Source organism: Dufourea novaeangliae, unplaced genomic scaffold (genome assembly GCF_001272555.1).
Source record: "Dufourea novaeangliae isolate 0120121106 unplaced genomic scaffold, ASM127255v1 scaffold445, whole genome shotgun sequence".
Lineage (NCBI taxonomy): Eukaryota > Metazoa > Arthropoda > Insecta > Hymenoptera > Halictidae > Dufourea > Dufourea novaeangliae.
The window spans coordinates 402,922-429,678 of record NW_015374315.1 but is presented as its reverse complement, the minus strand read 5'-3'; the positions used below and the strand labels follow the sequence as shown (position 1 = coordinate 429,678).

The following is a 26,757-nucleotide window of genomic DNA, read 5'->3' as shown; positions in this document are numbered from 1 at the left end:
TTTATCTATTTCTATTCGATGACCGACGAGTTGACGACTTCGAGGAGTTTCACACCGTGTATCCTTTCGAATTTATCATTGTTCAAGGAAGGTACGGTCAAATCGATAAGATTTTATTACAGTTCGCGTTCCATTAGCATACTCGTTCGTAATAAATACGGTTTCGTTGATCGTTCTATGATCATCACCCAACGGTGCTCGCGGCTGTTCTCGTTCCGTTTGTTCCGACACTGTGTCGTCGACACGAAATGATACAAGAAGAGAAATACGATTAAAATCACGGTAAAATAACTTCGTGCAGATTGAATTTGTGCTCGTAAAGCTAAGGTACGCGAATTCTTCGCAATTTTTTTCTGCTTTTCCCTATTTTTCTTCCCCTCCCCCCTCCCTCCTCTTGCCCTGAATTTCCTTTGCTTCTCCATGCATCAGGGTTACAGTTGTAAGGTCTAACGCGCATGATTTTTGCAGAATGGACGGCCGCCCTTTGCGTAGAAACTCTGGCCCTCGAGATTCTTCTTGCACATCTGCAACAACACACGACGGGAACGTTTAAAATATCGAGGAAGAAACTGTCGGTGGCGATACCGGAAGAACATTGTGGAGGGTAATTGACAGTTCCGTTTCTTCAACATTCTTCCAGGTTGGATCGATCGGTTTATTTCGAGAAGCGTTCTCGCACTAATTGCGTACCGTGCAGTTGAAACATTGGCTGTGGTAATTATTGTTCAGGGCCTCTACCCAGCGATCTCCAGCTTCGACGGGGAATCCACACGCGAAACACTTTGTCGTGAACAGCTCGTTCCAATCTGCGCCAACAATGGAAAGAAATGCACGTTTGCTCGTGACCTTATTTTTTTTTTTTTGTTCAAGTCAAAAGACCGAGGGAATAAGAAATTAAAAGAGTATCGAACCAACCAGCTTCACAATAGGGCAATCCCTCTTCGAGGAAGAAGGGGCTGTTACCGAAGAGCTTGCCGCAATACGAACATTTGAAGCATTCAGGGTGGAAGTGCTTTCCAATCGCGTTCAGACAATCCTGAAATAGAAGAACACTCGTGGATTACTTACATACAATATCCAGACAGATCGATGATCGTTTTATTTTTTTCAGACCAACTTACGCCTTTGATCTTGTTGTTGCATTTGTTGCAGTTCGGCGCGATGAAACGTTCGAAACAGTATTCGCAGTAAAGCTGTCCCTTCTCTTCGACGAATCCGATATCTTGAAGAGGTCGACGACATTGCGTGTTCACGCAGACGAAGTGTTCAGGACACCAAATTTGTCCCAACGCGGTGATAAACGGCCCCCTAGAGGACACGCAACGATTACTGTTATGGTCGTTTAGGAAAGCGGTTCGAAACGCGATGAAGCAGGACGAAGCACAAGAAACGACAGTTAAGGCAGAATATTGTTTCATGACCGATTGTGAAACTTGAATAGAGAAGCAACGAGTCTCTCGGAACGTGTACTTAAGTGTATATTTCCCCAGTAAGTCAACTGAATTACGAACCTTATGCACTGTTTGTCGTTTTTACAGCAGACTGGTTTTATGATGAGACCGTTCGACTTGTGATTAGTATTTTCTCCGTTAGCTGTTAACATCGTGCAAAGTAAACACTGTTAATCACGTCGGAACAAAATCATGAGTTACAGTTACACATTCAGCTTAGGTGAAAACAAAAAAAAAACGACGTATAAAATCAATATACGTATTCCAATAAGATCGTACCGTGCTTGCAAGCGATCGCCAGTACTTCTAAAAAGCAAGCAACATAGAACCACACTTGATCGGGAGACGATCTCGATCGTTTGATTGTTCAATATCTCTCCGACAGTTGGATCGTGTCTATCTAAAAGTATTCGTATGGGAAAACAATGTGACCAGAGAAAGACTCGTGGCAACAGACTGCGGGGACCAAAAGCGCACACAAGATGGGCCGCAACTGCACGAGGACTCTGAACGTGGCGATTGTCTAGAACCGCCGAATTGGCAGCGTGAACTTGGCCAGGTGAATATAACGGCAAGAGAGGACAAAAAGGACAACGTTGCATCGTAAAAACAAAAACGAAACAGAGGCAAACAAACAAAAAAAAAACAGAGCACACACCGATGAGCAACGGGCGAGAGTGTACCTGACGTAAGAGTTGCAATGGGCGCAGAGTGGCACACGTGATCCTGGTCCACTCGCCTGATTCAGTATTCCCCTTCCACGTTTCGGCGCGCTGCTGCCAGCGAACGTTCCGCTCTTCGAACCGGCACCACCGAGGCCACCGACTCCGGTACCTAGATCCGGGTGGGATGACAAATTTGGTGGGTCTACTAAACTTTGGGTATTTCTAGAGGGAGAACAGTGGACACCGTCCTGGCAGTTATTCTGGGTAACGCATCGATTCCCGGATTGACAGCGGGTGTTTATCGAACACTGACTGCCCGACTGACAGCGGGTTTCGGTGGTACAGTAACTTTGGGACTTGCAACAGTAACTTTTGGTCTCGCAACAGCTCTTCGTTGTCTGACACGTGTCTGGCTGTGTCTGACATTGAGCCTGGGGCTTGTACAATTGAACGGTGGGGACCTTGTTGCCAGTTTTGGCAGTCAGTCGCGCGAGCTGCCCACTCAGGTTAGTGCGAGGCTTGCTGATTGGTTCGAAGGAGTTTCTCTGGGGGCAGGATGGAGGGGCTGGATCGTCGTACGGGAAAGGAATCTGAGGGAACGGAAGCTTCGTCTTCGATGGAGGTAGGCCAGGCTTGGTGCACGGTGCTATGCAGACGGAGCCATCCTCGCAGGGTGCCACACAGACACCAGAATCAGGACACTTTGGAATCTCAAAGTCGCAGGCGGATTCGCGACCGCATTGTCCCGAGGGTTGTCCACAGGCGCCAGTCTTCATGCCGAAACAGGGAGAGACGCATACACCGGAGCGATCGGAGGTAGGTACCACGCAGATTCCTGACTTCTGACAGCAGGTATTTGGTCCCTCGCAAGGTACCACCACTACGCCTGCCTTGGTACCTTGATCCGAATGAGCTTTGCAGGGTAACACAGTTAACCCAGTATCTGGACACGACTTCGATACAGGTGGAGGTCCATAGCTGACGTGACGCACTTCCGTCGAGCTGCTGTAAATCGGTTGCGCGGAGCTGGTCTCAGTCTTCGAGACCAGGGGACAAGATAGTGAAGGTTTAGATGTGCTCGTTTTGCTGATCGCGCAGATACTCTTCGGTGATTTCTCTTGGGGCTCCGGTAAAGGCCTCGGCGGAGCTCTTCTTTCGCACCTTTCGAAGTCTTCGACGACTTCGAGCGATCGTTTCACCAACGACTGTTTTTGTTCGCTCGTTTCTTCGCTGGTCATGTATCGTTTCTCCTGGAACTGGGCGTGAACCGCGTTCGTTGGTCCTCGGTCCGAGTCGTCGGTCTGTTTCTCGTCGTTCTTCTTTGTAGGGAAGTGCACGGCATTTCGTCTGGGTGGAGCATCTTCCCTGATTCTAGGAGCCTGAGCTTTCACGTAGCAAGAAGGAGGCGATGGTGGCCCATGGGCGGGAGACTTGGATCTTCCTGGGGTCGGTGTTGGAGTTCTGCTACTCGGTGTGTAAGTGTGACTTTCTACAGCACCCTTTCTCATGGCTACCAGATTTTTCTGATAACACGGTATGGTATCCGGTTTCTTCAGGGACGCTGTTATGCATTTGCTGCTCGGTGTTTGCGGTCGAGATCTGATCGGCGACACCGAAGTGTCTCTCAAACGATAATCGGGAGGTGGAGTTGGCAACGGTCGAGGGGTGCATGGTTTAGGGGATGGTGGTGGTCGAGTGTCCCTCTTGCCTTCGCCGTAAAGTATGTCAGCTGGCGGACAGTAACTGCCTCTGTCACCTTGAAGCATGGGTGTTTGGGAACGACTCGCAATTTTCTGGTCGTCAGGTCCGATCTCTCTGCTAAGGGGAGTATAAGGACGTTCGGGGGCGATCATTAACGCTTGCTGGAACGGCGAGATCGGTCGAATATCTTCCTTTGGTGGCGGTTTCGGTTTACACCTGTGGTCCAAGTATATAGTCTCTTCTGTGTACACTTCTTTCACGCTGGAGGATGTGCTGAGAGGCGTAAATGGTCGATCTGGCGCGGTGGTAAGGGCGTTCACCATTTCCGACTTCCACTCCTTGGGCGTGGAGTTTTGAAGCGCGGAATGGGGTATCGGTTTCGGGCCGGTATCGGTTTGCTTCATGAATTGAACGTGTTTCTTGTTGCTCTCCATGATTTCCTGCGCCGGGGGATACTTGGAGCACACGCGCCGCTCTCTGGGCGCTTGCTGGTCTCTCAAACTCTGGTGGACTTCTACCTGCTCCCGTAAGCTCTTCCTACGTTCGTCTTCGATGCCCAGCTTTCTGACGCGTTCTTGAACCAGAACTTCTTCGGTGATCTCTTCGTAGGTTTCCTTGATGAGCTTCTTGCGACCTGGAGTGTCGCTCTCTTCTTCCGTGACCTTCTCCTCGCGGACAACCGTTCTTCCCAATGGCTGTTCCCGTATTTCTTCGACTACCTCTTCCTCGAAGGTCACGTGTTTGCTGTTTTGTTCTTCCTCCTCTTGCTCCTCTTCGCGTCTTCTTCTTCTTTGTTCCTCTTCCTCTCGTTTCTTCCTCTCTTCCTCTTCCTGCTTTCTCCTTTCCTCTTCTTCCTCCTCTTTCTTTCTCTCCTCCTCTTCCTGCTTAGCTTTCTCCAACATCTGCGTGACGTCCACCGCTGTGGTGACAACTTCGGCAGACTCGACGACCGTCTTTTCCTCCGACGATTCCGTCACTTCTCTGTCGATATGCTTCGTCGTTTTCCTGGTGTAGTTTTCCTCCGATTCCTCGATCATGGGAGTGCATGGTCGCGCGGGGGATGGAATCTTCTCGATGGTCTTCTCGAATGTCATCGTCTTCTTCACGTGCATCCCGTCGACGTCTTCCTCCGAGGTCTCGGTGATGAAGTCGTGTTCCCCTCCGATACCTTTCTCGTCGCTGTCCTCCTCTGCGATCTCGTCAGCGGGTCTCAGGTCGGTGACCTCTTTGTCGATCTCCGTAAACTCTTCCTTCTCCTCTTGTTTCACTGCGTGCTGAGTCGGTAGTGGTGGTTTCTCACAAACTGTAGTCTGTTCGCGACGACAGACCATCGACGAGTACGAACGGTGTTCTTCGCGGACCGGTTGGTTCCTCTCGCATATTCGTTCCCGTTGACAGATCTCTTTCTGATGGAACTTCTTGCAGACTTTAGGCGCCTCCGTACCCCCGTAAGTTTGCTCGTAGAGATTATTGCCTGTCGTCACGGTGGCTGTCCACGGTTTCGGTATAGGCTGCACGATCCTCGTGGGCGTCAACGATCTCCTGACGCTGTCGGTCGAGCTGGGCCTCGAGGTTATCTCGCTTCTCGACTGTCTATCGCTGGTCTCCACCAGCTCGACCTTCCTGTACATGGGCCCGGGACAACTGACTCGATCCATTGGATCGTCGTCGTAACGACCGCAGTATCTGGTGACTCTTTCCACCTCGCGGTCCGTACTCTCGGCCCTCTTCTTCGTCAGGGCCCGTTCGCAGGCCTCGATGCAGGCCTTCTTCTCTTTCACAGCCTGTTGGCCTCGTCTGTCGAGGGTGGGATTCGGATCGATGTACAAGGGACTGGCGGTGGGATAAGTGACCTCCTCGATCGGTTTCGCTGGCGGCCAGGCGAGGCTTTTCGATTTCACTGAACTAGGACGGCACTCGGTTTTCGTTTCCTCGACGTGCTCGTAATAATAGGATTTTTCGTAGGTTTCCGTCGAGTCTTCTGTGACGACGACGTTCCGTGGGATCGTTCCGAGGAGAAGGATTCAGGAGGATCGAGTTGGCGTAAGGGATATACGATCGAAAGCGGGCGAACATACAACAGATTGTACCAACGAATACAGAAAACATATTGTAAGGCGTGCGTTCGACAACGGTAGACGATAGGTTGGGTAGAAAGAGGTGTGTTAGAAAGAACGAAAAAAAAACAAAGAAATCAGCGGTGAGTAAGAAGCACATTGAACGGCTCGTGCCCGCGATCCTTCGCGTCTGATGATCGGTTCAATCGAAACCCGTTCAACGCATCGGTCGCGTCGTACGAACGGATCTTTCCGAACAGACGACCTGGTCGCGGGCACGTCCAGGATGCTAAATAAAAAGAAGCGCAACTTAAATGCAAAAGGCAGCTATTAATTATAGCTAGCGGCACTAAAGGTAAGCGTTCCCATGATGATGGAACTATGACTGAATGAAAAAGAAGAAAAAAAAAAAAGAAAAAAAGTACAAGTAGAAGCTAAAGCTCTTGTGGTTGATTGTCGTTAATCAACAGGTCGACTAAGCGTTACGAGTGAGCAGTCGCACTTCTAGAAATGATTTGGCACTCGAGCGCTACGTTGGCTGGAAAAACAATGTACGAGTTCGAGAAACGAACCGTAACATTCGGACCATTGTAAAAAAAGGGGGAGGGGGCACGAGTTCCGAGTTCCCCCTGGAAAGCTTCGATGCGAAAAAAGCCGGAAAACAACATTGTTAAACAACGGTTCACGATACTTCGGAGGATTTTGAAGACGTGTGCGCGTGTATGTGTGTGACATGAACTTGGAGAAAAGGTAAGAACATGTATCGAGCGAAGAGCTTGGCTCGGCTTGACTGTCGCTTTATTTCGTAATTTCACTTAAATCTCTCAACACTTTTTCGAGGAAACACTTGTTGCGATCACAATTCACGACGTTCTCGATCCCGAAACTCGTGATTCGTTTCGCGAATTTTGTTACAAGTCGCGGCTACGATTATTCGAATACATAATTTCGGAACTGTCAAGAATCGTTTGATCGTAATGAACAATAACGACCGAATCACGACGTTCGAGATTGCAAAAGGGAGATCGTGAACGTGTCGAATATAATAATTATCAATAATAAATAGAATCGGATCGTTCTCGATCCGGCTGTCAGCACAAGGACGACGACGGCGCAGTTGAGAGCTACCGATTCATGCGAATGTGAGGGAGAAGGGTCTGGGTTTCGGGTTGAAAGATGGACCGGCTGAAAAAAGATAAGAAAAGAAAAAATTATGTCCAGGAAAGGCTATATGCTTTTAATCGATGCACGAGAGTTCGATTCCCAATTTCGATAGCCGCTCTTTCGTGAGTGATATGAAACAAAAATATTTAGAAAAAAAAAACGAAGAAGAAAAAGAATGATGAAGAGCAAAATACAAATACGTGAATAACGTTTAACGAAAAGCTATTTCCGTCGATGCAGACTCGAGTTCGTTTATTCGCAATTCAGGTCTCGCGGATTCAATCGTCCCAGTTTCGTTTCGATCAGTCCGCAACGTTAGTTCCACACGTCCATAGTATTAACTAGCTTCGAAATGCTTCCACCCCCCCACCCCCGCCCGCCCTGATCAAGTTCGATCGTTAATCGAGATCATGAATGAGATTGTATGCACGATGAAACGCGAGTCGCAGCTCTCAGAACCCGCCGTCGACGTCGCGGGAACGACGACCGGATGAAAGGCAAGTTCGAAAAAGAGAGCTTGCAAACGAGAAACGGAACCGTGGTGGCGTGAAATGTTCGGTTTCGCGCGCTCGTCGTGAGGGATCGTCCACGTTCGATGATCTATCGATCGTCGCGGGTGCTCTCGCGTGCCCGACATCGGGACAAAGAATGAGATCAATGAAGAAAGGGGGGCTATGCGAACAGAAGAAAGAAAAAAAGTATGCGAGGACGCAAGCCAAATGGGGCGAGTATTAGCCAAAGCTCGAAACTCGGTCAGCAGGCTCGAATCTATTCGCCATACCTCTGAAGGGCGTGCTTTTTGGCTTTGGCAGGACGGAGAAGAGACCTATTTGCAACAATCGAAGAGCAAATGTGAGGCCAAGGATAATAGGCGGGCTCTACTCGCCCGTTTAGGATTACAACGATCGACCAGAAAGATCGTTCCGTCCAGATACGAACGAGAAAGCCGTGCGCTTGTCATCGGTTTAACTTATAAGAACGACGATTTCCGGTTTTGTTTCCTGATAACGTTCCCGTCTCGAGACACACCGCTTGGCGTGCCTGTCGTAATTATTCACGGTATGCTCGCGTCGCGGGAATTTCGTGCACGTAAGCAGAATCGAGATAGACACAAGTGTATGTATGTATGTACTTTGGAATCGTAGTATGCGACGAGTAGTATCTTGAACAAGATTTACCCGTGCAACCGAGAACCACGACTCTTTCCTTTCGAGTCTATAGAAATTCATCTGGCGTTCGTGATATATCTCAGTCGTGTGCGTACGAAACGGGTTAACGAGGTTACGTAACACGTTATCGGAATTACGTAAGTCGTCAATGGAGGAGACGGTTTTTCTTCCCCTCCTGCGTGTCACACGAAGATAGAAATTCGCTATTTCCTCGACGATTCCACCGGCAAGTTGTGTCGCGATTAATCATGAATGGGAAACACTTACCAGTCACGGTCTGACTCTGCGGTCGCGGCAGAGTGCTATTTCCTGTGTTCACTAGCGGCGGCGACGACAGATTCGATGATAGATTGCTCGATCCCCCGAACGGCTTGGGACCAATTAGGTTGTTGGACGCTGGCGCCTGTATGGGGTACAGAATACTTGGTTACACGGTGTGTTCTCGATTTCGGCACGGACGCCTGAATGTAACAAAACGATCGAAGAAAGAACAAATTCGCATTCTGACAGAAAGGAAAAAAAAAAAAGAAAAAGAAACACAAACGCGACGTCGTTAGATGCGGTTGTATTAGTGAGGCGGTTCTGACGAAACAACACGACAATTGCGATGCACAACGCTACTGATCTAGTGAACTAGCTAAATTAGTTTGAAAAAGAAAAGAAAAAACAAACGAAGAAACTAAGTCATTCTCTTTTTTTATCCGCTGCCTTGACACCACATTGCATCGATGCAGAGATTCGTTCGTGTCGCGTGCACTTGTACACCTTTTTCGAATAACGTACAACTTTGAAAGATATAGAATTCAGGGGAGATCGGGATACGCCACGCACTGAATCGCCGGGTAAAAAAATCGGTCACGGATCACCCACGAGGGGAATGGTTCAAGTATGCAGAAATTCTCTCGTAATCCATCGCGGTCTCAGGAAATCCCGACGGTGCTCCCGTGCTTGGACTTGTCGAAATTAGACGTACTTCTCTGGTGAACATATCTGGTGTTCAAAGCAGCGGCACCGCGGTCTGCGTGATTTTCATCGGATCGCTAAGGACGTACCTTACGAAGTGTAAGGTTTCGAGTCGCGAGACGCTTAAGACGAGCCGCGTTGGGACATTACCTGGACTGATCGGAAACTGGGTGGATCGACGGGCGATGTGCCAAGGCGGGTGGGCTGCAATGCATAAAACGACAGAACGATGTCACGTGGCGGTGGCAATTAAAAAAAGGGGGGGAGAGATTCGGGGATATAGCTAATGGCAACACGCACACTCGTGATCGCGCCAGGCTAATTAGTCACCGCGTCGAAATAGATGCCGTCAACGGTAAATGATCATGATTGGCAGGTGATAGGACCGATATTGCGGCGAGTCGACGAGGAGGAAGTTCGCGAATATAGAAGGACGATCAGGTCGAATATCATAACGATGACTCCGATCGCTATTGTCAATAAATGTTCTCTATCTATCCTCCTCGACTTTCTTCTAGGTTCCTGCATCTTTCTCTGTTTAAAATCCGCGTTTTCATTTCGGTACGCGTGTCCCCGTTCGGTCTGATTCATCGTGTATCTTTGACAATGTTTGACTCATTGTTTTTTTATGTAATCCGATTTGACTCTAGACGATCCAATGCCGTGGATCTATCGAACCGCCAAGGGGGTCATTCGGACAATATATGTATATTCGAATTCGGAGGATCCGTGATTTCAACTATTTTGCCAACCTCTGTGCAACCCGTCTGTATGGTGATAGTGCTCGTGAACGTTTTCGATTCCCAGTGGCACTCGCCGTTCGTGATGCATCCGTTCCTATTCGGGGACGATACTTGTAGATTCGGGGATCCGTAATCGGGACTCGAACGATTGCAAGCCTGGAAAAGCGATTAGTGCAAAAGCAAAGGCCACACACGCACACACGCACACAGTCGCGCGTTAAAATTCGTAGTCATTTTCGGTCCGTTTCAAGTAGTAAATAACAATCGAATGCGACATTCGAAGAAAGAACAAGACGTTCTACTTGCGTGTAAATGAAAAAAAAAAAAATGAACATCGAAGAAGATTGTTTGCAAATAACATAGCGGTTACAAAAACATCGACAACATACTTTTCGAAGCTCGTGTATTGCAACAAAATTTTCCGACAAGATGCGCATCTCAGCCCTTTATTGAAGCGATCGAATGGGTGAATTTAATGTGACGAGCGAGTGCAAAGCAACACTATGTGCAAAATACTGTATGCGATAGAAGAAAATCTCGTTGGGAATACTTACAGAGAACGGTAGAGGCGAGGATGCGTGGTTACTCAGGGGTGGAGACAGCGGTGCATTCGCTAGCGCAGCGGAAATGGTGCTGGCCGGGGCCTTTCCGCCTCTGTAAATTTAATTGCGTTTTTATCTAAATTTGTCACGCATTCTTCTCACGGCTCCTTATGCTGTTCGCATTCCTTTGAATTTCCGGTAAGTTCCTCGTTGCTAATTTAAAACGTTTACGCTTCCACGGTGTTACGTTTGTATTTTGTGTTAAATCCATCGTGATCACGAACGATTATTATTTCAGGCGTAGGAGTAATAAATTGCGGATTACTTACGGCGGTACGGTGATTGGAACCATGCCAGCAGGTGCGTTTTGCCTGGCGACCAGTTTCGCGTGAATGTCGCAGTACAGTTTGTTATTGATGTTGTAGTAACCGACGTTCTTCAGGGAAGTGCCGCAGGTGGAACATTTGAAGCATTCCACGTGAAGATTCTTCTCCTTGATCCTGACGAACACGCCCCTGTGGAACAGGTTGATCGTTTGAGGTTACGCCCAATTACATCCGAGATATTCGTATGGTTTCAATAAGTGCAGAGTGCTTTGTTGTCGGATGTGCCACGAGTTTTTGATCTGAATATTCGGAGTAAGAAAATGTGGAAACTCGTCACCTCGACGATGGAGGCCGAAAACACAAAATTGGTGCTCGTAGGCGGATGTGGTATGAAGAGCAACGTGAAATGTGATAGAAATGTAAAACCTTGTGATATGAGTATCTGAATAGGCTCAAAGTACAATTGTATATTGTTCAAGTGAATCGTTACTCGACAAAAACTCGATGGCGAGGCAGGTAGGATACGTGTTTCTCGCGTGAAAAAAGTGCTCTTTACGACAAAAAAAAAAAAGATATAGGAAAAACGGAGCAAAAGGTGTCTACAAAAGAGTATCCACAAAAATAGTACAAAAAGCGTAACATCGACATCAAAAAACAATAATAATATTCAAAAACAGAAAGAAAAAAATCACAACATCGAAAGCTTGTTCATCGTTTGCTCCGGTAATCGCATACCGGAACGATACGACAATTACACTGAAATGCTAAAAAGATGCGATAAGGGTCGAATAATGAAGAGACTTCCCGTGTTGATGAAGCGAGAGAAGCTATTACGATGGCGAATTATAATGAAAATCGAAATGGTGGGCTGTCCTTTACTGAAGAAGCGATACCAACGATAGAGGCGAGACAGAAACAGAGAGAAAGAAAGAGAGAGTGGGTGTTTGTGCTTTGACTCAAACAGAGCGGGAAAAACGTGCATGTGTAATAAAAAAAAAAACAACATCAAAATTTCGCATTGTCGATCGATTACACGTCGATCGTGACTGACATTCAAGCTCGACTCGGTTCAGGTCGATGAACGTTCGTTCGATGGAGGGTATAATATGCGAAGGGGTGCACGTTTTCGTCTTGATCAAAGCGTTCGAGAGATGATATATATACATATATATATACCAGCGTACGACAATCGAGCAGTCTAGCCGGCCACGATTTCACGTGCATTATGTTTCTTTCGTTTTGGGGAACAAGGCTCGCGATTCGCGAGCAAACGTTGCCCGTCGAGAGATCAACCGACAACATTAATACACACACGTTGCACGAATCCAAGCGTGCCTGTGTATAATCTCGAAGTCGCGAGCTCGTTCCCACCCACGCGTCGCATTACACATTTCTTTTTCTACGTATGTATGTATACATATGAGACAGTTCATAGAAGCGGCGTATCGTCGACAAGCTACAGAGAATTCCGATCCATCTCGACCGGGATTGTGCAAGGGGGGGGGGGGGGTTGGGGGGAAAAAAAAGAAGAGGATGATGATTGTCACGTGAATAGTTACACGATCACTCGGTCGCAGTTGCTACAACGGACGATCGACGTGCCCGAAGAGGGGGAGGAGGACGACGACGACTCCTGTCGTTGCGGCGGACGTTTCCACGAATTTTCATTGGAATTGAAGACCGGACCATTGCCGTGGAGTGCATGAAATAGAGGCGTGGGTGATCTCGGCGAGGTGGCCCTTCCGCCAACGGCGTGGCTCACCGATGAGTAAAACTCTGTTCTCGGATGAACTACGACATGGAAGTAGAGAAAACCGCTCTGTGACTCGACTAGAACACGACTGGGAAGCCTGTTTAATGACCGTGAGCAACGAGCTTATCCCCCTGCGGGAACGGTCTCTTCGCGGATCTTCAATTCGAATCGAATTCTTCTGGTTGCGTCTGTTTCGTATCTGTGGAATCATTTAGAATCTTTCCAGGAGGAAGGATTCGACGGAAAATTGAAAATCCGCGAACAAGCGAGCGTCTCGCCTTCTCTCTTCGTCGAAATGTAATACAATTCATCGTGTTCCTATTTTTCCTCTCTCGTTCGACGTGTGTGTGTCTTCGGATCGCTGAAAGAAAGATAGTAACGGCCGAGAGCGCGATAAGTCTCGGCGCGTCAACTTACACGATGAGCCTCTCGCATTCGGCACAAATATTCTGTCCGGGTGGTAGGCTCGATTGCGGCGTTGATGGCTGTTGTTGCTGTTGCTGTTGTTGTTGTTGTTGTGGCGGCTGGTATTGCTGTTGCTGTTTGGTTTCCGGCGCGGAGACCGGCCTCAGTCCTGCCAGGGCCGGCGAGGACGGCGTAATCACGCCGCTTTGTGCAGTGGGCTCCGCTATTTCGCAAAGAAGTTATCGTACCGGCATGCACCAGCGGCTGACAGTTCTCGGGCCAGCCGATCCACTTGAAAAAATCACTGGAGAGCGATCCTCTATTGCCCCGTTATAATCGCATTATTCGTTTCACGCTTCGCGATCACGAACCGTTAGCTTTCTCATCCTCCTTGTTAAATTTATAGGCGTATAGCGTTGTTTCGCGTGAGCCAGAAAATATCTCTATTAAAAAAAACTTCCGACAAAAGATGTTTCTTGTGTATGTACATCGAATTAATGAAAACTCTCCAGTGATCTTTGAGCTACATTTGTACTAGACATTGGCTATTCGTTACCAAAGTATTAATACAACCGGAAGATTCTCGATATATATATATATATATATATATATATATTCGAGGCGTTTCGTTAAGTGTTAACGGTTGGCTACTAACCAGGCTCCGGTGTCTTTGGTTCTTTATCCGCCTCCTGGACCATCTTGAATACTTCGCTGTTCTCGGCGTTATAGTTCTTCTCGTTCTTTTTGAAGTTCACCCTGCAAACGGAACAGCACCGTGTCAGTGTTATACGTAATATAAATAGTTTACTGGACGATTGAAATATCCAAGACTCTTACCCAAGAACACCTCCAGCCAGGACTTCCGCCTGCGCGGACAATGTCTCCGCGATGGTCTCCTCGCTGTAGATTCCTACCGGGCTGTTGTACTGTTTGTTCACGATCGACTTGATTGGACCGTCGCCCGTTCCATTAAGCTGCAATGCACGCGCGAAATCGTTTAACATCGTCGCATTATTTTCCAGAAAATTTTGGGACGAGGCTCGAAGGATTTCCTCGATTTCCACGAGGCTAATTGACACTAACGAATGGTTTTGGACTGAAGTTGTGGCCGCTTCCGATGTGCGATCCATCCTGTTTCTTGGCTGCCAAGGATGTCTTCGTGACTGGAGTAATGTTACCCATCGAGGTGGGCGACGGCGACGGAAGGGTGGAGCTCAGAGGCGACACGTGCGGCTTCCATGCGCCTCCACCTCTGTCGGACGCGATCGTAAGTTAAATTTAATACGAGTCAACAATATCGTTCTCGTTGATATCGCGAAGGTAAAGCCGCAGAGAACGTGATAGCAAAAACGAGAGAGAAAGAATGTTAAGACTGCGGCCTCGTTGTATACCTCTGTATGGTCATCTCGAAATTGTTGCCGCCTCTGACAATAACATCCTGCGCGTCCTTGTGCCTCAGGTTGTATACTTCGGTGCTGTTCACCCTGATAACTGAATCGCCGGCCTTCAGGCCTGCTGCTTCCGCCGGCGAGCCGCTGTTAACCTGTAATATGCAATATTTGCTTAGCGATCGTGGTGAAAATCTTATTGTTATTGGTACCACCGCGAAAACAAATTGCCGATTGATCAATAAGGCTCTCTAATCTTCTTCGCTTCGCGTTTCAGAGCTCAACAAGGGGAGGATTTCATTGGACAACATTCGGCAGCAAAGACGTTCGGATATACGAGGTTCTAATAGGTTTCGAAACCGTCATCGATGCACGTCTATTTTTACGAGATACGAGGTTCGACCAGAAGACCCGTCTCCTATCCAGGGTCCAGGATTCTCGGCCACTATATTTAAGTGAGCGCGGCTCGTTACACCTCGGATGTTGGATACTGTGCATCCATTCACGCGAGCACGGTCCAAAAGAGAGAGAAAAAAAGAGGGAACCATAGGGAAGCCTGATCAAGGCCCGAGGGAACGGTTTTTGCTCGCTAGAAAAAAATCCTCGGTGTTTATTCTTCACGATTAGTCGATCGCACACGAAGCTCCTGCGGCCGATCGATTACCCTTTCTGGCGGTGCACGAGCAGTATATAAAATTTTCAGATCGATCGCGGCGAATTAATCACCGGGATCCGACCCCGCGAAAGTGCTTCGTCTATAGAACGAGACGCGGGCAACCGTTCCAGAACGCGACGCTGCCAATCGTCGTTACTTATGCATCGGCCGCCGTTTTATCTTTCCTCGCCTTATTCAACCGCGAACCAGCCGCCGCGCGGCAATTAAGAAAACGGATTACCTCGCGTGATCAATGAGTCACTTTAAATCATCGTAATTTATCGCGGTTACAACCACGACGCGGAATCTTATCGCCGTGATTTTCCATCGGGTTAATTACGCTATTAATAAATATATAGGTATTCGGTGAACGTCGCGAGATCGATCGACGTTCATGGATCGTACACCTTTAACTCGATTCTCCGCGAGGACTCAGCGTAAGGGGTTCACCAGCGGGGCAATCGATACGGAGCCAGGCGGAAGGAAAAATAATACGTAAAACGCAAACTCATTAAGAACCACCCGCGGCTAGATTCTACCGGCTTATCCTTCGTTTTCTTCGACGTTCCGGGGGGATTCGGAAATAATTAATAGATCCACGATCGAGCCAACCTCGGTTTCCTTTTACAAATACGTCGGGTGATTTATTGTCGGTTATTTTTATTGAGGGATTTCTATGACACGGAACGAATGCCTCCAACGCTCTATGTACTACACACGACGTGTAGCGGAAGGGGTGGGCTCCGAATCAGTTTTTTTTTGCTCCAACGGGTAAACAGAATTTAGATCGATACTCGAAGGGACACGTAGAGGCGACATCACTCGCTGAGCCGGTGTCCAAGGTGTTTCTATTTATTAACGTCTGGTCTTTCCCCTCTGGACACAAGCTCTCGCGTCAGAGCGCCGCGAGCGAAATCAGGCCACAGGGTGAGTCGTACGTTCGTTCGATTCGCGCGTCTGCCTCCAGAAATAGGAACCGCGAAATTGCGTCATCGTTGTTGCCGTAATAGTTGGATACGTTTGCCGCCCGCGTTATCATCAACAACGACGGCATTCAGGGCCGGAAGAACGACTACGTATCGTTGGTCTCTTTCACGAAGTAATGTAACTAAACACCCAATATTGGAACGTCTCGTCTCATTTTTAAGGTGAACTTCTTGCATTTCGTTGGAATAACAGAAGTCGATTCGAATCGATTCTCCGTTTTGTGGAATCCGATACCACCGTTTCGTGGGGATGCGTCGAGGCGAGCAAAGAATCTCCACCGACCGGCCCGTCCTCTGGCTGGTCCCTAGGTCCAGGCGACCACGTAGGACGTGGACGTAAGTCAGGGTTAAGCACGGTGGGCACCGTGAAAGCCTGCCTCTAAAAATAGTCCCGGACCGGTCTAAAAATAGGCACCGAACACGTACACGCCGGTTATTCGTACGTACACCTCGGTGGACGCCAAACCGAGAGGTAGAATGTGCACCAAGGTGCACGGAGATAGTCTTATACGTATGACATATTGGGCCGCGGCCGTTTTCATTCTACGAGACACGGACGCTCTCTGCTATCTCTTTCTCCCTTTCTTTCTCTCTCTCTCTCCCTTTCACACACTCTTGCCACCGCGTGATCCGCGATGAATGAACAAGTACGCGCGTACTCGTCGACGTACGTGTTCTCCGAGCGTAGCACGGTCCTCCGGTTCGGCGCATGCTTCGTGTAATAATAGCGCCCGACGATTTTGGAATAAACCTTCTGGCCAGTTCACGCGGCTAATGAAGCGTGTCTCGGGTTCGGAATTAACCACGGATAAGAACGACGTTCCTCTGGAAACCAGAAATTCTTCCTTGAATCCTTACACCTAGGAGATTGTTCGTCAAACGTGTTTAAAAGCTTTGGTAGTTGTGAATCGTATCATTTGGTAATTGTAAATTCATTGAGATTTTGGAAGGTGAACGTGAGAAATATGCGAGTATACAGCCACCTCAGGTAGCTGGATAGACGACAGTGTACATGCCTATATTAATAATGACGCATCTAAAAATACACACCCGAAATATGTGTGACGCGATGCATGTAGATGCACTTGAATGCAGTCGAAGCGAGAGGGAGAATACGCCAAGGTGTACGAGGTACGCATTCCAATGGGCGGGTTATCAGAGACGGATCCATCCCACCTTCCACGCTGGAATGCATCTCTGGGTCTTTTTTCTTTTTCTCACTTTGAGGGCTTAAGGCTCGTTCATACGTGCGATATAGTCACGAAAACCCCTGTGGACCAGCGCGGGGCGAACCGGGGGCCTCGGTCAGTGACACCGGTTTTAATCGGACCGAATGAAAGGGAACGCGTTCGAAAGAAATAAGTCACCGATACTTTCGCGTCTCTTCGGGCTCCCTCCCTATTTCACCATCGAGTCCCACTCTCCCCGCGTCTGTCGTTATATATGATTAATCGGCCTGGTAAACCGGTGGAATTGCAGAAGTAGAAAGGTCGAGAGGAATAGATGGATCTACAAGGTACTTAACTACTCCAAAATACGCGAAACATCGGATCGCGTATTTGTGGAGATTAGCGGGACTCGTGAGAAATATTTTTAGAGTTTAGAATGCGAGCATGGAACTTGAAGGAAATCTGTCGTATTCGAGAATCGCCACGTGAGAATCTCGAGGTCCTACGAGCAGGCCACCGCGTTCGTCGAATTCTAATTCAAAGCGGACTCGAACGATCCTCAGAATCTTTGGATTTCCTGTCAACCCGTTTTATCGGCTCCGTATTTGCCGATCCTATAGATTTCGGGGCGATGGATCTCCCACGCATTAGCGGATACTCGCGGCAGTGCTCCAATTATATTCCCGCGATTCGGTGGCCGCGAACGCCGCGGTGCAAAGTCAACGGTGGCCTTTGTTGTCCTAAGGTGGAGCCGAAGAAATAGACAGTGACGTCAGGTCGAAATTATTGGACTACAGTTCGACCTGGCCTTATCATATTCAAACAAACTGCACGTTGCTTTTCGCACTCGCGAGGATGTAACGACATACATGCACGCCCGTGCATGTAGATCGTGTGTAGACGAGTCGTAAACCTCCATCTACGGAAAGCTGAATACCGATGACGTCGACGCCTTCGAGGAGTCCAGAGGTTGGACAATTTTTCGCATCGCGAAACGCATGGATTCCGATCGACCTGACGTTCCCGCGGCCCGATCTCTCGAACGTCGCGAGTGTAAATGCAACCTGAAGTGACGGTTACGATGGGGAGGCGCCTCTGGTTGCAACGACATTGCGAATTCGACGGAAGTGGGACACGGTTTTTCTCGGAACGGTGTAGACAAGACCATCCGTTTCGCGGTTGGGACCAGGAAACTGGAGGGGGTCAACGAAACCATGAGAACAGTTTCGATTCTCGGAGGTGCGCGTGATTAGGCCCGATGACACATTCGGCCCGGAAGCGCCCAAGAGGCTCGCCACAAAAGAGTCCTTGTACCAAGAGCCAGTAGGCAAAGAATCGAGACGCGATCTTCAACTCGGACTGGTCGATGACGCGGTGCGAACGCTGGGAATGAGCTCACCTCGCTTCTTCGTCAGCTGATAAAGAAACTGATGGGTTAGCGCGGTCATAACGATGTCGATTAGAGTTATCGCGGCACCGTCGTCGTTTATTTTTTTATTCGTCCTCCGGGGCTCTCTTCTAACTAGTGGTTTTGCCACGGACGAAATATAAGAATAGACCTAACATCTTATGGGACTTGGTGTCCCACGAAAATCACGCTGGTCGAGCGCACCTCTACATGAAAGATTCCGATATCAGGAATTATGTTCCACACCTTGATAACGCAGAGCACCCACACACCCGTGACTAGCAAGAAATGGAATACTGAAATGGTCCTGACGCCCCCGAAGCATAAGACAGAAAATTACATTGCATGTTGGGTCTATTCTTATATCTCGTCTGTGGTATTGCTGAAGTTTCATAGTCGAAACAAAAGTGTTTCAAGGTGTATCGTCGTGACATCGATAGTTTTTATATTCGTGAAATCACGAGAGGATATTACGGAATTCTCGCCGTGAATGTCCTCTGTCTGATAATGTCGTAATCGCGAGCCGATTACGAGATGTGACGTGTGGGGGTGTCGTGTTACCCACGAATTCACGAGCCGCTACTCTAGTCGAACGGGCAAACATACGGTGGAAGACTGATTTCTGGTCTGACTTTTGGCAAATTTCCCACAACCGGCCTCCCACTGTGGTCCCGCTTCATTCCCGAAATCGAATCGGCATTTACGATGGCGCTCCTAAATCTTCGACTTCGTCATCGAGATACAATTTCACTCCGCCTTGTCTGGCTTTTCTCGATCGTTTCCCGCTGACAACGCGAAAGAAACACGGGATAACAGAGCCGTCACGGAGAATATTCGGTTTCTCCAAAACAATCCACGGAAAAATGGAACAGTCTCTGGAGCATTGTAATCATATTACAAAATAATTGTAAGCAGAACCGAACGACTGATTCGTAGTGATCCTGTAACAGTTCATCAATTAATGTTGTTTACAATTATTATAATTTCTTTTGCTTGTGTTCACAGAATCTTGTGGATTTCGAGCATCTTCTGCGTCCATTCGAGAGCGCGAAAAGAAATTTCGTCGATGGAGCCGAGACGACGACGACGACGACGACGACTATGATGACGAATCGGGACGAAGGGGCGGGACTCCGGAGGAATAATCGTGTAAAATAAAAAGAACGAGGCATGGCGTCGTGGATAACAGTAAAAAAAACGGGTAGTCGGGGAGGACGCGGTGAGAAATAAAAGCGATATTTTTATATCCACGGGTGTAAGCTCGTCGGTGGCGTCCGCCACCGGGCCTCGGCCTCTATTAATATCCACGGGCCGGGCTTCCTTTCAGCCTCCGCAGCAATTCTCTTTGCACCGGCGAACCAACGATCAGCTACCGGAAAGACGGGCTACCAATTGGACAAAAGAATTCAACTTCCGTGAACCATCGAGAGTTCTGAAATCGTGAACACCTTGAATCCGTCAAGTATCAAAGCGTCCCTTTTCGAATAACAATTAAAATTATTTTTATCGAGAATGTTTTTAACAAATATTTGCAGAGAAGGCAGATGGTAATTTTATAATTTCGAAACTTTCGGTTGAAAAAGCTGGGAGACCAAAGCGTCGAACATCTTTATCGCCGAGTCGTCGTCGCGTATGTTCGCGAATGCACACGCCGCCTGGCCTTGACTGCATTTGCATTTGCGCGCAAAAAGAAAAAAAGTGTATCGCGAACGAGTTTCGTTGCCTTCCAACCGGACAGTTCAAACAATTGAACTGGTATGAGTCGGTGAAAAAATTCCTCCGTGAATCGGTCGAAGCGTGGCCGGACTCTAAAGGGGGATAGAGAAAGAGAGATAGAGAGGGAGAGAGAGTGGGCTCGAACCGATTAAGAATCGTCGTATCGACGCCGTTTCACGTCGACGCGACGGGCCAAACGCATTGTCGTACCGTGTGCAACCAGTCGGCTTTTCCCGTGGTCCCTTCGCCTCTCGAAACTTGTATCACCAAAGTATCTAGGTCAGAACCACCCACGGGCACCCAATTTCTAACCGCGATCCTAGCCCCAGTCTCGACAGATACTTCTAGTATCGTATTCTCATCCTCTCCTCTTACTCTGTGACTTTGAACAGCTGACTTCAAACGATACGAGGGCAAAGTATTTGATCTTCCGTTTAAACAATTATGTTAATAATCAGGAAGCAGAACACGTGATATCTCTCTGGGAATTCGACCTCTTTGTCTCCGCGGCAACTGTGCCAAGTTTATAATATAACGCATTGTTCGCAGATAATTCAATTCCTCTCTCGCGAGTCACCCTGCGTACGAGAACTTTGGCCAGCGGGATTTATGAAGTATGCGATTTCATGGTCGCAGCTATAGCAAGCCGTGCTCTTCATGGAACACCGATAACTGGTAAATAGACGGATAATCGTAGAACAATTTTATATCGACCGATAACGATTAAACAACGGTAAACACCGTAGGCCACGGACACTTGCCAGATAGAAGATCCGACGATTGCCAAGCCGCGGAAGGAGTTGCCAGTGGCAGGCGTGTACCGCGACGATCACCCTCCGTCATCGAACCCACCGACCGTTGATATTAATTTATGGGCGAAATAAAATGATTTCGAAGGCGATCTCATCGAGGCATAAGCTAGCCGTTCGAGTTATGTAAGTTATGTATTCAATGGTATTTTGGCTAGCATGCAGCTGCGGACGCTGGCGTTCGAGTCAACCGAGAGCGATCTTAAACAAACGGAGCAGTTCTTCCGTCATCGTCGAGCAATTGTTATATTCCGGCGGTTTAAATCGAGATTTCCCGTGACTCGAGCGATCGCATCGGATCTCGATTCGCCTTGATTTCCTTCGGTGTCGATTCCCCGAGCCGAACGAAACAACATCTCGACCGATGTAGCCTTCCTGGAAAGCACGGATCACTTCGTGCAGCTCGTTTTCTATCGTTTGGCGGAATTACGACGTTGCACCCGGTGCAGGGCAGCCGGCGACATCCTGCGCTGAATACGAATTCACGATCATTTCACCCGCTCTCTTATACGGTCCGTGCTAAAATACACGGGCGCCAACGTAAATCAGAAAACAACGTCGGACCAATTTACTTCTACTGTTTCGACTCCGTCTCCTAACCGACAGTCGTTTTGTCTAGAGTACGGCCGTCTAATCAGGAACACGTGGCACAACGCTCGCGAACAATTCGCGATTACATTCTGGCATGCAATGTAGCAGTTCGAAGTCGAGGCCTGCTAGACATAAACAGAATTCGCGAACGGTGACTCGACGCCGACGGCTTATTTTCGATAATGACGAAAATATCGCCCCCGCTCTCGATACTCCGCGAATCGCCCCGTTTTCCTCCTTCGTCTTCCTCGGTTTTCGTTTCCAAAAAGAAAAAAGAAAGAAATACGAAAAATAAAACAAGAAGAAGTATGCAATAGTAAAGTTTCCGACGAACGACCGTTTCTTTTAATAGAGGCCCGTCCTTCGAAAGATATACACGAGTGCTTGTTTCTCTGTTTAGCGAGAACGATGTGTAATTTAACTTCGGGTACGTTTCTCGCGCCGCGATACACTTCATTTTTCAACGGCGATCCGGTAAATCGTTCTCTCCGTCCCACGCGCGTTGGGCCTGGCAGAATCCCAGCTATTGCCACATTCGTGTGTTAACCTTTATCGGAAGGAAGTCCCTCCTTCAGATACCCAAGGTATTTTCGACCGAGGTTGGGCTACCTGTTAGCGTCAATCGTTGCGTAATACTGTTGTTGGTCTCGGTTGTCACGCGTCCCGCAAAACCGCGACACCTCTGGTAATTTATAATTTCCCGCGACCACGTTAAAGAAACTCCAGCTATTACATCGAAGATCAACTCTTTCAGCAAGGATCTTTCATTATCGTAGAACCTTCACGGTCTACGACATTGATAATTAAGCCATCAGTCACCGAAAACATACAATCAACGTAACTCCGTTGAGTGATAGGAGAAACGTGTCCGACGAAGCTAATCCATAATAGTCCTCGTTAAAAATGCATTTCATTCGACGTGAAATTTTACAACGTGTCACCGTGGCTCGAGCTCTTACTCATGAACATTTCGAAATCGAAGCGAAACGCGGATGGATCCCCTCCGAAACGATGCGTTAAACGTAATTAACCCAGTGACAGGAAAGCATAATGGGTATCCCCTGAATCATTCGCGCGCGTCCTTTTGCCGCTCGTTATCCCAACGAGTAATTAGACGCACCATTAAGCTCGCAACAACAACGACGTGCATAGGAAAAACGAAACGCCAACGATGAAAACCTCGTGTTATCGTCGTGACGCTGGTAATCGGCTAACGACACTCGGGGAATTTATGCAGAGTCCTTCCACGGGGCGATAACGCGGCTCGTATATGCATCGTTCGGCCAACAAAATATCGCGTAACAACGCGCCCACGTTGCACCGACCGCTTCGTCGTCCTCGTCGTAGCCGTGGTCGTCGTTGTCGTCGCTCGGTACGGTGGAATCACGGAAACCAGCGCGTGCAGATACACGCGTGCAGCTGTTTCGAGGAGATTACGAGAATGGGAACGAGTATACGAGAACGCGAGGCTATGACTTTACTGGCCTCTCCTAAAATAGCGTTATACGACTACGAAAGAAGGTCTCTTCTCCAGCCTCGAAAGAAACGTTGTGCTCGTAGAAACATATTACGATTTCACCATCGATTCCCCGATCGTTTCTCGATTCCACGCGGGAAACCTGTACACGTTGCATTCCGCGGGGATCCAAAGAATCGCACGTGGACCTTGTTAGTTTCGAATTTCACGTAGAACCGCTTGGTCTCGACGAAAAACAGCGTTTCTCCCGCGTGAATCGCGCCATCGCCGTGGATTACGTCGTGTCCCACGATCGACTCTTTTTTTTTTTTTCGTTTTTCTCTTTTGGTCCACTGCTGGGACCAACAGAGACGCACGTGTCGCTGCCTGGTCGACGATCGGTATTTTTATCGATCGACACGAGATCGTCTCCCTCCGAGGAAAAATTTATTTTCGCGGTGACCAACGTGGTCCAGGAAGCTCGAACCCGTCGACAACATCCTCGTCGTCTTCTTCGTCGTCGTCGTCGTCGTGGTCGTCGTTCTCGTCGTCGTCGTCGTCGCCAGTGCCTTCGTCTTCGTCGTTGTCTTCGCGAGCGGGGCTCGACCCGGCTCGCGCGTTTCGCAAAGGCACCTTCTAGAAATAGAACGCCCAAATAATTTGCCTCGGATTACCAGCGACGCGTCGCTGCTTCTCTCTCACTCCGTCTGTCTCTCTTTCTTCTTTTTTCTTTCTTTTTAAACCCGTCCAATGCATCGGGTTTTTAAAAACGTCCCTCGACTGCGTCGCCTTACCCCTCGTTCCTCGTCGTTTCCCTCGCTTTCGATATAAAATCCTCGATTTCTTTGATTTTTACACTAAGATCTGGAGTCCTCTGTCTTTAGCCGTGTGCGTCGACTGATTTGCTTCTCGTGGTAATCGTCGTGGAAGAGAATGTTAGAAGGGTTGCAAATGTTCTGTTTCAATGTTCTTTCAGAGAAGCAGTGACTCGAGCAAAAGCATAAATCGCATATAATCGTGGAAAAGGGAGCAATATATTCATCTTATGCCTCGGATTTACAACTTTTCGGTTCTCTTTCCCGTAAACAGTGGTAATTATTGATACCATAAAACGGCGGGCCGGACACGTGTCCCAAAACTTTACGACGTCCGTGGATCCGGGTGCGAGACGTCGACGGTTTTCAGGGAGATTACCGAGATCGTGATCTATAAATCGTCTTAATCGTTACGACGATGAAACTGCAAGGATTTGTTTTGGCGAATTACGCTATGCGATTGATTCGTAATCCTGTTTCGAAATTGGAGTCCCTTGACATCCGGGGGAGGGGGACTCGTATTTCTCTCCTTTCCGAGAAAGCAGAGGGGCGGCCGGACGTCGTATTTGCGGCCTCGTAAAATAAACGGAGCACGTGCTTGTAAGAAGGCCAAGTTCGAAACGTCGATCGCAAGATAAAACTCCTCCCGAACGTCTTCTGTGGACAGGATCTATCCGCGTGTGTTCAATCGTCTTGCGCGACCGGAACCAAGAGGATCTCTCACGAGGGAACCGAAAAATTTCTGCCCCTGAAAATGAAGCTTGTTTTCTCATGGTTAGATCTCCGATTGAAATCGTTTAATATCTCAAATACAGACGATTTATCACGATCCGTCGTACGTTCCGTTATGAAATAAATCGCTCGAAAGATCACGCGGTTCCCCAGGCGAGTAATAATAAACGTGACAGTGAAAAGGGAATAGACGGCCACCGGGGGAGGGGGAGATTAACCCGCGAAATTCGAACGTAATACCGTGGTGAGATTTCGTAACAGTTTGTATCCGAATAAACCGAAGAAAGTTTGAAAATTCGCGTCGAAAGTCGTGGCGGAGGGTAGCCAAAAGCTTCTCGTGTTACAGCTGCGTCTCGTCGCCAAAGCACGGCGGCGACGACGAGCCGCGCGTTTCGCACGTAGTTGGCAACGATTTCTACCGATGCGCGTGAAATAATTTGGCGTTTGTTGGTCCATTACGTAACTGGCGGCTTCACGGATCGCAACGGCAGAGGAAGATGAATTCTTGGGCTCGTAAAACATTAAATTCGCGAAAATAATCTTCGTCTCGCCAATGGAGCGGTATCATCGTGAATCACGAACGTCACCGAGAATCGTGCAAACACGGACCAGCAAAAAGCGGTGCGAAAATTCCGAAATTTCGTTTCGCTGAACTTTGTTATTGACACTTCTTGATGTAATACACCTTTTTTTTGTGGAATAAATTAACGTTAAAATTGGGTAGCTTTTCATTTGCGCAGCGGTATGTGACGCACGTGACTTCAAAACGGTCGTGACGTCACTAAGAGATGCCTACTCGAAGAAGTGACACTTATGGAAGCTTCCGTTGATAAAATGAAATTATCGACTCGATAAGTTCTTTGACATATCTTTCCACGATTTGTGACGAAGCAACTTCAAGCGATGCTGACCTATCAGCTATCTGAACCGCGAAATCTCTCGATCCTACGGTCACGACACCGCGACGTAAATCCGTCGACAATTGTTTCCAATCGTTAGAAATCAATAAACCACCATCGCGACTAATGAAAATCGCATTTCGCGAAATAGATCCCCGTCGTGGATCATCGTCAATTAAGTCGAAGCACGATTAAACGACCGACGCGGAGCACTGGATTGAAAGATTAATCTTCGAGGAACATCACTGAACACCGTGTTACCGTTCATACCAGTCAAAACTGTTTTCGAACTGTTCCGACAACGCGGGTGCCAATGCGAGTAAAGGACGATGGTCAGAAACGGGGAATAAAACTCACCTTCTGTACGACCAGTGGGGTGCCAAAGTCCTTGCCGCCCTGTAGACGAAAGCCCCACGGGGATCCGTCGAACCTGGACAGTTTGACGCTGATCAGCTGGGCCATTATCACTGATATCGTTCACCTGGTCGACGATCAAAACTGAATCGTTGCGCGGCGAACAAGCCCGAGATGCGAGTAAACGAACGGCTTGGCGTGTATGGCTCTCGGTGTGCGCGGACAGAGAGGACGAAGAAGTGAAAGAACGGAGGCAAGAGCAGTGCAGAACGATTTCCTGGCGCGGCTCGAACTGAAAAGCGAAGACTGACGGAGAGCAGTCGCACGTTGCACCGGTCGGTCACGGTTGACGTCTGCCGTTTGCGAGGAGGCGGCGGCGGCTGCGGCGGCGGAATCGCGCGGTTTGGGGAGAACGGCGGGCGGCACGTACGTTCTTGAAGAACGCGCAGACCGGAGTAAAGGTATAACAGACGTCGAGGACGGTCAGTCGGCCAGCGGGGCCTGCCTCGCTTGCCTTCCTTCCATCCGATTCGACTCTGCCGCGGTTCTGGCCAGGGGCGGGGATGGGGATAGAGACCCAACACACGCGCGGGAAGGAACGAGAACGCGATCCGGAGTAGTGTGTATCGCCTATGGTGGAAGGGGTTGACGGAAGGTGCGACGAGGAGGGCAGAACGCGAGCGTTTTAATGGAATAGAGGAAGGAAACCGTCATCAGGATTTATCTATTTCGGCTGGTACCCGGAGTTATAAATAATCGGCAGGATGGTGACGCGGGCGTGGACCACGGGAATCGATAATTTAAGATCGATGGATAGGTATTGGGTATACGGTATGACGA

At 48.5% G+C, this 26,757-nt stretch overlaps 1 protein-coding gene across 5 annotated transcripts; it reads right to left on the bottom strand.

Moving 5' to 3' along the window:
- Positions 1-423: 423 nt before the first annotated feature.
- LOC107192847 (PDZ and LIM domain protein Zasp) lies at positions 424-26,704 on the bottom strand. Of its 5 annotated transcripts, none has more exons than XM_015582186.1 (16): positions 25,921-26,704; positions 14,331-14,482; positions 14,023-14,191; positions 13,777-13,913; positions 13,595-13,695; positions 12,952-13,162; positions 10,785-10,970; positions 10,468-10,567; positions 9,321-9,374; positions 8,475-8,610; positions 7,820-7,864; positions 2,135-2,285; positions 1,122-1,308; positions 916-1,036; positions 691-806; positions 424-524 (listed from the first exon to the last, which is right to left on the bottom strand). In XM_015582186.1, exons 1-16 carry the CDS (start codon positions 26,023-26,025, stop codon positions 447-449), a joined length of 2,049 nt encoding a protein of 682 aa, XP_015437672.1. In that variant the 5' UTR covers positions 26,026-26,704; the 3' UTR covers positions 424-446. The 5 variants fall into 5 exon arrangements, with proteins under 5 accessions (XP_015437672.1, XP_015437670.1, XP_015437675.1 ...); XM_015582184.1 differs by lacking the exon at positions 12,952-13,162 and adding an exon at positions 12,341-12,572; XM_015582189.1 differs by lacking the exon at positions 7,820-7,864.
- Positions 26,705-26,757: the final 53 nt, after the last annotated feature.

Coding starts and splice junctions, on each gene's coding strand:
- LOC107192847 (XM_015582184.1), bottom strand. CDS start 26,025: ATGGCCCAGCTGATCAGCGTCAAACTGTCCAGGTTCGACGGATCCCCG. Junction 13,696..13,776: donor CTGGCTGGAGGTGTTCTTGG/GTAAGAGTCTTG, acceptor TTCCGTTTGCAG/GGTGAACTTCAAAAAGAACG. Junction 8,611..9,320: donor CCAGTTTCCGATCAGTCCAG/GTAATGTCCCAA, acceptor TACCCCATACAG/GCGCCAGCGTCCAACAACCT.